This window comes from Oncorhynchus nerka, linkage group LG3 (genome assembly GCF_034236695.1).
Source record: "Oncorhynchus nerka isolate Pitt River linkage group LG3, Oner_Uvic_2.0, whole genome shotgun sequence".
NCBI classification, from domain to species: Eukaryota; Metazoa; Chordata; class Actinopteri; order Salmoniformes; family Salmonidae; genus Oncorhynchus; species Oncorhynchus nerka.
The window spans coordinates 46,741,947-46,754,476 of record NC_088398.1 but is presented as its reverse complement, the minus strand read 5'-3'; the positions used below and the strand labels follow the sequence as shown (position 1 = coordinate 46,754,476).

The 12,530-nt window shown below is 41.6% G+C and overlaps 2 protein-coding genes across 9 annotated transcripts in view; one reads left to right on the top strand and one right to left on the bottom strand.

Moving 5' to 3' along the window:
* Nucleotides 1-692: 692 nt before the first annotated feature.
* On the top strand, nt 693-5,708 carry prkra (protein kinase, interferon-inducible double stranded RNA dependent activator). Its single transcript, XM_065012792.1, has 8 exons — nt 693-894; nt 1,187-1,362; nt 1,521-1,602; nt 1,720-1,795; nt 3,179-3,296; nt 3,457-3,551; nt 3,651-3,813; nt 3,932-5,708. Exons 1-8 carry the CDS (start codon nt 836-838, stop codon nt 4,087-4,089), a joined length of 927 nt encoding a protein of 308 aa, XP_064868864.1. The 5' UTR covers nt 693-835; the 3' UTR covers nt 4,090-5,708.
* Nucleotides 5,709-6,086: 378 nt separating this feature from the next.
* LOC115109387 (oxysterol binding protein-like 6) overlaps nt 6,087-12,530 on the bottom strand; it is a 59,770-nt gene continuing 53,326 nt past the window's right edge. For all 8 annotated transcript variants that reach the window (XM_029634224.2, XM_065012790.1, XM_029634240.2 and 5 more), the window contains 7 exons: nt 11,610-11,673; nt 11,434-11,512; nt 10,633-10,777; nt 10,260-10,404; nt 9,891-10,017; nt 9,403-9,525; nt 6,087-9,175 (listed from right to left, as the gene is read on the bottom strand). In XM_029634224.2, coding sequence (XP_029490084.2) covers nt 8,971-9,175; nt 9,403-9,525; nt 9,891-10,017; nt 10,260-10,404; nt 10,633-10,777; nt 11,434-11,512; nt 11,610-11,673 — 888 coding nt within the window. In that variant the 3' untranslated portion in view covers nt 6,087-8,970. The remainder of the gene's footprint in view (nt 9,176-9,402; nt 9,526-9,890; nt 10,018-10,259; nt 10,405-10,632; nt 10,778-11,433; nt 11,513-11,609; nt 11,674-12,530) is intronic.

The following is a 12,530-nucleotide window of genomic DNA, read 5'->3' as shown; positions in this document are numbered from 1 at the left end:
GGATGTGCTGTTACCTACCCTTACAGGAGTGGAGTAAAAGGCCAGCAACACCCCGTATTAGTCATAACCCCATGAAATGACACCATACATACATTCTACTGCCCCTACTGAGTATTCCCGTACAATACTTTTACTGCGGCACCTAGAATCATTTTTGCTCTATAACGCTTCAAACACAGACAGCGTTGTGGCGCAAAATAGTATGCAGCATAATCTGGATGTGTATGCAACACAAGTTCAACATTCACCTTCTGCTACCATTTCTGTCAGGCCGTCTACGCATACAGTTTGACGCATACGTTCGATAAATCCAATTCATGCACCACACCAAACGCACTACAACGCAATGCTGCAAGGCAAACACAGTGTTTCATCAGAAACGCCTGTCATTCTGGTGTACCAAAATACAATTACACTGTCGGTGTGTTCGAAGCGAAAGCCAATATGTATTTCATGTACAATGATTTGCATTGGGCACATTTTTTAAAATATTTTTTTTAACCTTGGAACATATTTTAAAACCAATATTTAATGCAAATATCACTTAAATATGAACAAATGTGAATAATTGTTCATGTGTAGATAATTATTTATCAGATATCATGAATAAATACAGGTTATTGACATGTTTATACTATTACGTGAGGGACTTTTATTTGGAACATTTCCCGAAATTCCGTAACCCGAAGGTACTTGTTTAATGTTGCTGACGAGACGCTGATTCAAATCGGCAACCCCCCCATCCAGCTAATTTCGCCGGTTTCTGCAGGAGATAAATTACATTTGTACAACAATATATTAACGTTACACACGAAATTGTTTACTAACGTTAGCCATGTCTCAAGACGGATTTCAACCTACACTAATAAGGACCACGCACAATAACAACACGAGGTCTGTCATGCTACTAGCTAGCTCTAGCTAGCCAACGTTACATTCGATTTGTTTCCATCCAAGCATTTGATGCTCGTTAACTAACCAGCCAATTAGCTAGTTAGCAATATTCTCACTATCAAATATATTTATAACTAACCCCTTTAGCAGGCTAGCAACATTTTTGCAAAAAATATTGAGGGCTTCATTCAGTACCATCATTTGTCAGTCAATAATACCAACAAAAAAACTTATATTTCTATTGAATCAAATGCAGTGACACTAATGACTGTTAATCATACTTTCTACGCAGCATGAGTATTCAACAAACTCAGGCACCGTGCCCTGGTAAAACGCCAATACAAATTCTGCATGAATACGGAACCAAAATTGGTAACCTTCCCGTGTATGTGATGGAAAAGGCTGAAGGGGAGGCACACCAACCCAGCTTCATCTTTAACGTGACAATAGGCGATGTGTCCTGCACAGGTGAGCCATTTTGTGAAGTATGTAAATTAGGCTCTATTTAGCTAGAGGATTATGGGGGATTGATATTAACAACATGGTCTTCAAAGTTATATCCCCATGTTTGCCTCATCCTCAGTACTTTCTATGATACCGTGAGTAATCATTCTGTTATGTCCCAGGTCAAGGATCCAGTAAAAAAGCTGCCAAACACCAGGCCGCTGAGTCTGCCCTGAACCTTCTGGAAATAGATGCTGGGACACCGTGAGTGAACATGTACAATTTCTAAAATGAGCATTTATGACAACAAGTTGCGTTTGCAACCATTCTAGTCAGATAACCTCATTATTAACTTCTTACATCTAATATCCCCTCCTGCAGCCTTCACATAAAGACGGAGAGTAACGGCATCCCAGCAGAGCCCAACGATCAACCCAACTCAGTGGGGATTCTGCAGGTGTCTTTGTTATTTTCCTTCAATGACCTTAGATTGTGTTTTTGTAAAACAATAGGGCGGTGTACTGTTGCAGGGCTGTAATCATAGTAACACATTTATGTTGGCATTGAGCATCTTCAAGGTGACATGAGAAAAGTCCAGATGATTATGAATAGATGGGTTGTTTTCATGTCTTTCCTAATATGTACACTATATATACAAAAGTATGTGGACATCCCTTCAAATTTGTGGATTTAGCTGTTTCAGCCATCTGTTGCTGACAGGTGTATAAAATCAAGCACACAGCCATGCAATCTCCATAGAGATACATTTGCAGTAGAATGGCCTTACTGAAAAGCTCAGGGACTTTCAACGTGGCACCTTCATAGGATGCCACCTTTTCAACAAGTCAGTTCGTCAAATTTCTGCCAAGCGAGAGCTGCAAAGGTCAAATGTAAGTGCTGTTATTGTGAAGTGGACACATTTAGGAGAAACAGCGGTTCAGCTGCGAAGTGGTAGGCTACACAAGCTCACAGAATGGGACCGCCAAGTGCTAAAGTGGGTAGCGTGTTAAAATTGTCTGTCCTCGGTTGCAAACTGCCTCTGGAAGCAACATCAGCAGAAAAACTGTTCACTGGGAGCTTCATGAAATGAATTTCCATGGCCGAACATCCGCTCACAAGCCTAAGTTCACCATGCGCAGTGCCAAGCGTCGGCTGGAGTGGTGTATTGCTCACTGCCATTGGACTCTGGAGCAGTGGAAACACGTTCTCTGGAGTGATGAATCGCACTTCACCATCTGGCAGTCCGACTGACAAATCTGGGTTTGGCGGATGCCAGGAGAATGCTACCTGCCCCAATTTACAGTGCCAACTGTAAAGTTTGGTGGAGGAGGAATAATGGTCTGGGGCTGTTACGGATCTTAACACTACAGCATACAATGACATTCTAGATGATTATGTGCTTCCAACATTTTGGCAACTGTTTCAGGAAGGCCCTTTGCTGTTTCATCGTGACAATGCCCCCGTGCACAAAGTGAGGTCCATACACAAATGGTTTGTCGAGATCGGTGTGGAAAAACATGACTGGCCTGCACAGAGCCCTGACCTCAACCCCATCGAACACCTTTGGGATAAATTGGAACCCCGACTGTGAGCCAGGCCTAATCGCTCAACATCAGTGCTCGACCACTAATGCTCTTGTGGCTGAATGGAAGCAAGTCTCTGCAGCAATGTTCCAACATCTAGTGGAAAGCCTTCCCAGAAGAGTGGAGGCTGTTATAGCAGCAAAGGGAGGACCAACTCCATAATAATGCCCACGATTTTGGAATGAAATGTTCGACGAGCAGTAGTCCACATACTTTTGGTCATGTAGTGTATGTTTCCTATGGATTCCTCCCAAAAGGAGCTGGCACTGCAGCGGGGATGGCGCCTCCCTGAATACACTGTTCTCATGGAGGCGGGCCCACCTCACAAGAGAGAGTTCACTGTTACCTGCAGAATGGAGTCACTGACAGAGACTGGTATGGTGGCTCCACGGTTGTTCTTTCTGAATGCTTTATCATTTTAAAAGTAGAAAGTGTTTAAATACTTTACCAATGCAAAAACACAATGCTTATGTTCTTTCAAATGCAAAGTGTTCAGTTGTCAATTATAAGTATGTCATCCACGTGTATCCGATAGCAATGGGAAATTCCAAGAAGGTGGCCAAAAAGGCAGCTGCGGAGAAGATGGTGGCTAAACTTCAGAATCTGTCTGGCTGTCCTGAAATCACATGGGTATGTTGAATGTTTCCTCTCATTTGGCCTCCTTGGTAAAAACATATTTAGGGCGTTTAGAATGAATGTAATGAGTGATCTTTGACCAACTCTTTCCAGACCCCGAAGCCCAGTGTCCGTCTGGAGAACTTGCGTAACTCCTCTGCAGAGAAAATGTCTCTCCTGAGAAGGAACCCACTCAGCATTCCCAACACCGACTATATCCAGATGATGCTGGAGCTGTCCAATGAGCAAGGCTTCGAAGTCACATACTTTGACATTGGTAAGGAGCTATTTCTTCCTTTTGCTGATCATAGATGTTAACTTTGTGTTTTCAAGAATAGCTCAACGGGGGCATATTCCAAGTGTATTGTAGAGTGTGTTTGTGATGTGTTTGATAGATGAGCTGACTGTGAACGGGCAGTACCAGTGCCTGGCAGAGCTGTCCACCTCACCTGTCACCGTATGCCACGGCACGGGCATCTCCTGCGGCAACGCACACAATGACGCCGCACACAGCGCACTTCAGTACATCAAGATCATGGCTTCTATCAAATGAACGACCCTAGTAAACGTCACAACTGTTTCACCTGCAGAACATATTTAAGAAATTGAGGAAAAACCCCATTTAATCACAACTGAAACGTGTAGCTATCTTCCATCTACCATTATGTTTTCACTCTTTACCCGTGTTTACTCCGTATGAAATTGGTGGATATTGAAGGCAGTATCAATAGGAATCATGCGATTCAGACAAAACATTCCAGTTGTTGTTTTTATAACAGTGACAGTCAACACTGTTCATCACCTATGGTTTCTGTCAGATATTGAAGTTACTTTGAGAAGATCAGCACAAAAAACCCCAAATCTAATCCCATGGGGGTTATGTACAGTAGAAAAACAAGGACAAGGGAATAGAATGGACACTAGTCTTGGAACGGCTTCGCTGCCAAAATGTCGACATATCGAAAATAGTCTCCAATTTATCCCAATCATTTATCGAATGATACACAATTTAAAACTGTATTGCACTGAACAAAATTAGTGATGGAAACTGGTTGAATTTAACGTAATGTTATAGGTTCCCAAAATAATGAAGCCGATTGAGGGCCTATTGGATAAACTATGTAGGAACAAACACAATACATTCATTTCACATTTTGTATTTGGTTTGATCTTCTGAACGAGTTCTGCTTTATTTAATTGGTTATTTCTCTCTGCCAAGATTCAATTACATGACGGAAATCATTTTCCATAGCAATATTAACCCCTATTTTCCAATCGGCTCATTAAAAAAGAGTCCATTATCACTTTGTTTGATTTTAGAGTAAAGGTTTTGAGCTTTGGTTGGTTTAAGACCATATTACTGTTTTTGTGTTTTGTATTCGGTTTTATTCAGTCATAGGGAGAAGGACTGGTGTTTTTCGACTACCACCACATGTATTTACAAAGAACACTAATATTAAGCAGGTTTTTGTTTACAGTGACTTTATCTCCCAACAATTATCATTATAAACATCTGCTCAACTAGAAAGTTACATTTAGCTTGTTTAGGTGAAATTGTGCTGGATATAAAACCACATGTCTTTATGAACACATTTCTTTTTGTAAAATGTATCTTTTTTAAGTTAATGGTAGCAAGATGGCATTCTCGGAAACATCTGGACAACTCCTGACTTAGACTTCAAGACCAAGACTGCCATTATCGTCTCTTCATGCTACAAATGAGCAAGAGCCAATAATTGCAATCTTGGTAGCTTTGATGTTGATGACTAAGCAGGTAGTTGCCCTGTTGTGTATGGTGACGTCATCTTGCTCAGTCTGCCTGTAATGTTGTAGCTAGCCTAGTTATGTCAGCTGTATATGAAAGTCATGCTGCTGTGTGTGTTTTGAAGATTTTGAGTTTGTGTCGGCCTTCACACCGAGTCTTGCGAAATGTTTTCTGCCGATTACGGAGGATTTTTACATCCAAATTCCACCCTGTCCTGAGTTACTGTCACAGAGCCGAGACTTGGCGGTTGAATCACATTTTCGTTTCCTTTTATCAAGGTGTATTGTAAATCGTCTCAATGTTTTGGCGGACTCATCCCAAGCGCGTGCTGTGTACCTGACCATATTAATACATATTTATTACATGTGAAGTGTGACAGACATGTTAAATAAATCTACCTGACATTGGCCTCATCCTACATTTATTTGACCTTTGACCCCCCCCCCCATTTTAAACCAGTGCTGTAGAATGACCTATATAAACATGATTGCAGGGGAGATGGTAATAATTCAGTCCTCTAGTCTCTTGGTCTGGGTCAACATGGTAGCGGCAGAAAAAACAACTAAATAGTCAAGGGAGTCCCAAAATATTATCTCAACCCGGTGCAAGAATTCCTTCACTTGTCTTTGATTCACTGGCGAAGGCCCACACAGGCCTTTACTGCCATCTACTGTGCAGGAGTACGATGGTGTTAATACACTTAGATACTTACCATGACACTACTATACCTAATGCATGGCTGGATTTGGTAAACAGTGATAAGCAGTTTGTGTCACAGACGCCACTGAGTTTTATGTATTTTTATTAGAACAAGCACTATGTAGCAGCAGTGTACAGTGGTCATGGAAAGATATGTACTTTGACAATTGCACTTTAGAAGGTACCCATTAGAAAATAGATAGAATTCAGCTGACACAGTGCGTAGTGGTACAAGTCAGTCCAAAATTCAAAAGAAAAAGCCCAATTGAGAAAATAAAATATTTCGTAAGGCATTTGCAACATTCATTGGCAGGCTATGTCATTTAAACATGCAGATATAAACATTGTAACTGATGAATTACTCAGGTCTAGCTGTTCTACTCTGATGAAACAAGTCTCTTATTTTTTCCTGGTCTCTCTGAAAACAATGTATTAATCTAGAACTAAAACTTTACAAAGTACATTATCCTCAAATGTCCTTATGAACAAAGTACTGGTGTTAGAGTGGATGGTGTAGCCTTTGCATAAGTCTAATCCAAAAGAGATAGGAATATTCCGCTGTTTACATGTACTGCACTGCCAATAACAGTGATCACAAATGAGTGGGGGTGACTGCACAGAAAATAAGGAATTTCTAGATTATTTATGTCAATTGAGTGTGACCACAGTCTCCCATTCTCCCTCCCTCTTAACAAGATCTGAGGACTACATTCCCTCCTTGGTGGAATGTAACACATTCAGAACATTTTCATTCCCTGACCGTCGTTATTTAGTACATAATACTCTGTGGGGAAAGTAGTTTATTGGATTTTAAATGGTTTTCTTATCTGGCTTGTATGGGGTTTCTTATCAGTATTGTGTGAGAGGCGTTAATAAAAATGTATTAAGGCACAGCAAGTGGAATTGACACTGACAAACAATTGATTTCTGAATACATATCTATCATTTTTTGGATCTAATCTGCAGTACTGCACAGGATAGTGCACACAAAATAATAGTTTTCTTTACAATTGAACATTTAAATTCTACATATTTCTAACATAAAACCACTTTTCCTTTTTCGATTTCAGGCTTCATTCTGGACAAAACAATTCAAAGAACAAATAAATATAATCTCAATGTAAAAATGTTGTTCACTACAGATTCTGTGGTAATGTAACAAATGTCACCATTGTGTATTGACTTCAACACACAGTGACAGAGGGAGGGGAACATCAAATATACATTAAAGCTGAAATGTTTGGCAGTAAAAGATCTAAACTGTTTCAATTGTATTGGTGTAAAGGATAAACTCTCTAGGAACTGGACACAATGTTTAAAGGATATTCAAATATAATAGCATTAGCTGTGTCGTAACTACCTAATTAAAACCACAGAACTTGAACAAGTTTATTTTTATTTATTAAAATGTTGGTCTTTGGCTTTAACATCCACATTCTGCCATTTGCAAAAGCAGAAAGTTCTGAACATTCTAAAACAACGTAATAAAAGTTGTTTGACTTACTCAAGCCCTTGGCCTCTACATAACAGATTTCCACATACATATGAATTCATGTAAAGTGTTTTCAAAGAACTGACAGTAGGTGGCTCTAGTGTTTCATAAAACACTAATTGTATAAGTGGGGGTAGTCAGTCTGGTGTAGTTGTGACGGTCGAATGGTCATGAGTCATGTGGTTCCCAGTAGAGGACACATTGACCTCTATACTACCACAGGAGGACTCCACTTTCACTATGACATTTCAGTTAGTGGCTTGGTCGGGAAAGTAATGCGAGACCGGACTTGAGTGAAACGGAAATACATTTGACGAGCCCACTGGCTCCCTCACTATATATGGACAGAATCAAAGATGATTCGTGTAACCATGTATCCAGATAAGTGACCAGGTTTTAAATGGATTCCTCAGAAGGTTATGGCACAAGGCCAACCGTTCTGGGTAGGAATCTCTTCAGATCATCATGAGACGTCCTGAGTGTTAATATTACACATGTCCTTTCAGTTATACTACAGGCTAAACTGCAAACAGCAAAAAACACAGAAATTGTAGTACAGCAAATTAAAGAACATTACAATTATATTTATAATGACTTTTTAAAACTTGTATTTTTTAACTTAAACTATTAAAACTAGTTTGAATGTGAGCTGTATAAGGGAAAGAAGTAGTCTATACATGTGGTTTGCAATAACAGTTGTGGTGAGTGACATGAAGGGTCAAAAAGGAAGTTGTTTCTCAGGTCAGTGCTTACGCATCAGCAGTTGGGCTTGTAATGATGCTCCTCTTCCAGGCAAACTGGGACTAAAAGTCTCCGCTCAAGGGGTTTGTCTTTTGGAGTTGCTGAGGAAACCTCTCAGGATACAGCAACGTCCATCAATACCAGTGACTAAAACAAATTAACTGCAAAAACAAAAATGTGTCCCAAGAGAGAATACAGCTATGATACAGATTCAACTAATACAAAAAGGCCGATCCAAAAATAAGAGCAATCTTGCCAATATTGTATAATAGTTACATTTTCACTAAATTCTATGAGTTGACGATATTTTTGCAAAAATATCAGACTTTTTTTAATTTTATTTTTGTTATAGTCTATATAGCATATGCCAATGAAAGCTGCACTCTAAACATGCATGATACATACAGTAATAGGTAATCAAAAGCCTAATCCAAACACTAGTCTAAATCAAACTGCTTTCAGAACTCAAGTGGGTTTCACTAAAAGCTTTAAAATGTGTGGTGTGGGATAGGTGACTTTTTAAGGCAAGGACATCCTCTGAAGTCAAAACAGCTTAGGATAGATCTACGTGGTAAGATTGTTGCCCTGACAACCCAGCCTCTGCAGCAAGCTCAATGGGGGGGGGGGGATCCAAGAGGATACTTGGATGGGTGACTAGTTGGCTGCAGTGCCAAACAGGGTGACGGATGGTCCAACTCATCTCTCAGCTCTGAAGTCTTTTGTATTCTTCCACACTGTCATCTTGTCAATGAGAGGTTCATTTGAAAACCGTATTGTGCATAGGAAAAAGCCTCTGTCAGCGGTGATGATATGGTCTGTATAGCGATCCATATGCTACCATAGATTAGGGTTTTCCATGTTGATGAAGCCGGGGATTTGCGAAGCTCCCAGTAGGTGTTGTTAGTGACCCAGCGCTCCCTATGATTGGCATCAACCACTTTCCTGGGAGTAAAGAGACGGGCAATCAATGAAATGGTCAGGGAGTTAAATGTCATGAGTGGAATGGATAACGACAACTCGGCCACACAAGTGTAGGAGGAACAGCCAGAATGTATTGCTGTCAATCTTGGGGATCCATTCCCCAATCTACCCCTCGTTCTTCCCCCATTAAGCTAGCCTGGCTTATACTTTACGTCATTGTTAAATGACCCTCTAGCCTCTGTACTTACTTGAAGAAGCGTGGCTCGTGCTTTATGTCATTCTCCTCTTGCCACTTCCTTCTGGTGCGTTGCAGGTCTTCGATACGCTGCTTCTCTGAGGCAGCCATTTCCACATTGCCCTCCTCCAGGTGCCTAATGTAGAGAAACAACATCACTATGACTCAAATACACTGTCAAGTGTCAATCAGCAGAGAAATACACAAAGCTTATCGACATATTTACCCGTACAAATTATATTTGACCGATGTCTTACTTCTGATTTCAAAACTCGTTTTTGAGCCCTTTTTATAGCTTCACAAATCAATTCTGAAAATGTAGATCAGAGTAAAGCTGCAATGGTTCACTTGTCCAGTACAGTCAGATCTGCACGATAATGCTACTGCACCACGTTCTCTCAGCAGGTGGCAGCAGTAGCACACAGTGCATTTCTCATACCGTCTGGGCATTTACAACAACCTTCACAGTAGCTGGAAGTGTGACGGCTGTCTTGACTCTACCTCTGATCGGGTCTGAAGCGGGCATCTGTGGGTGGTAGCAGATCTTGCATCTCAGGGCAAAGCTCATTGAGCTCAATGGCAAACCTGGTGAAGCCATAATACAGCTCGTAATCGGTGGGCATGGAGCCTGAGGGAAGAACACAAGAATCAAGAATCCGTTTCAAGTCCTTTTTTTGTTGTTGAATTGTCTGGACTATTGACACCATTGTCAACACTTTCTTTGCTCCCATATTATGGTCTCATGTACTAGTAGCATATGTTCTAAATATAATGCTGTTATCTTCTTAATGAAAGGAGATATCCATTTTTTTTTTTTTTTAAAGCAGTTCAAAGCATTCTGTTTAGCAACAGTATGATTAACGTGGTTACCTGTCCTCCAGATGCATTTGGCAGAGGGCGGGACTCCACAGTAAAGGCCCTCATGCCATTTTCCGAACAGCCGATGCACTACCTTCCCCTCTTGGTCCATCACGATCCCTTGAACCTCATTGACATTAGAACTCCAGTAATTTCCCTGCAAATAAAATGGTAACAGTAACATTGTGACCGCAAGATAAATAGCATTCATCCCCCACCTGAAAGGTAACAAGTAGACAAGAATTACAATTCCAAATAAAAGAGACAGCCATGGTAATGGGATAAACACTTTCACAGGGATGGTCGTTTCTCAGCACATAATTGCCTTTGGACTTCATAGTGTTTGTACTGGTCATATCCACAGCTGAGTTCACCGGTGTCTTACCTTGACGAAAGTGAGTTTGCAGATACAGGCACTGCTTTTGGTGTTCCTAATGGTGATCTCCCCGTAGTGTTCGATCCACCTTCTGCCGCTTAGGATGTTGTGCACGCAGGTGGTGACCTTGTTCCACTCATAGTGGTCCCCAAAGCTGAACGACACAATAGCGATTAGCGTGAAAAGGTTGAAACACTCCCAGGATATCTACAGTAATCACAGACAAGGATAGTTATTAAGTCGATCTGTGTCTTTGAGATGCTTACTGGGCAACATAATCACAAGTCTCACGAACAAAACAGCGGGGGCTTGTGAGTACCTGTACAATCTCATTTTCGGTCGAGGCAGAGACGCTTGCAATCTCCTATAATCTATGTGCTTATTCAGCAGCACCCCCCCCACCCCCTGTCCTGCTCCTCTGCCTTTCTGATTCATTTCTCACAGGATAGAGCACAGCCCATCTCACTCCTCCCTAACCCAGTCAGGGGAACTTCAGTAGGGAGTACAGTAGGTCCTTAAAGCTTCCCAGGACCCAGCATAGAGCCCACTCCACAGGGTGAAGTGATGGCTGTGGCAAGGGGAGGCTGGCAGAGGCCTGATGGCTCTAAGTAGGTAAGGCCACTGTTATGGAGTTATTTAGGTGGCTCCTATAGCGAATGACAGTGGGGACCAAACTGGGCCGGTGGAGACATTTAGTTTGGCCCGCCAGAAGGTCCATCCCAAAGAAACATCTAAAGGATGTTAAACAGAGAGGGACTGTGTGTGTGTGTGTGTGTGTTTAGCTGAAGAATAGGGCCAAAGATGGATTACCTTGGTAGCATAACATTGACTGTGCCAATGGGGAGGATTTCCATGGATTTCCCCCAGAATTTGTTTTTCCATCTGACATCTGAGAAGAAAATTGGCAGAATTAGAAAAAAGGAAACAATGACCCCATTGAGGAAGTGCACAACGTGTGTGACACTGTAATTCAACAGATAACCTACCTTGCCAGAAGGTGAACTTGTTGGAATCAGCGTGACAAGCTGAGATTGGTGGATGGTGGCTCACCTTCAAGAGATAATCAAACGTCACACGTCTTATCAGTGGCAATATTGCTAGATTGTTGCCCCGTAGAGGAATTTATTTTAGGTCAAGATACAAGAAGGTGAGTCCTTATATTGTGACTATCATGCAGACTGGGTACCTGGTAACAGCTGACACCAGCACTTAGGCTAAGTGCAGACTAGGTTCAGTCAGACCACGGGGAAACAAATAGAGTTACCGTCATACCTTCAAAGGCACTGTTAGCCGACTGGGGGACACAGTCTTTGTTTAAGCACCCCGAAAGCCACCAAACCTGACAGGTCTGTCAGTCTGCAGCACAGTTCAATACAATACTGCAGCTCATGTTACTATTAAAGTGATCTTACAGACTCCAGTACATGAGAGAACTGGCACATTTGACCTAGTCTTGGAAAACCCAGACCTAGGGAACACTGTGGGAGGCCACCCGTCTTGTCTTTCTAGTGTGTGTGTGTGTGTGGGGGGGGGGGGTTAAAACAAATATTTAAACCAAGTGTACAAAACATTAAGAACACCTGCTCTTTCCATGACATAGACTGACCATGTGAATCCAGGTGAAAGCTAGGATCCCTTGTTGATGTCACTTGTTAAATCCACTTCAACCAGTGTAGATGAAGGGGAGGAGACAGGTTAAAGAAGGATTTTTAAGCCTCGAGACAATTGATACATGGATTGTGTATGTGTGCCATTCAGAGGGTGAGCGGGCAAGACAAAATATTTAAGTGCCTTTGAACTGGGTCTGGTAGTAGGTACAAGGCGCACTGGTTTGTGTCAAGAACTGCAACGCTGCTGGGTTTTTCACACTCAACACTTTCCTTTGTGTATCAAGAATGGTCCACCAC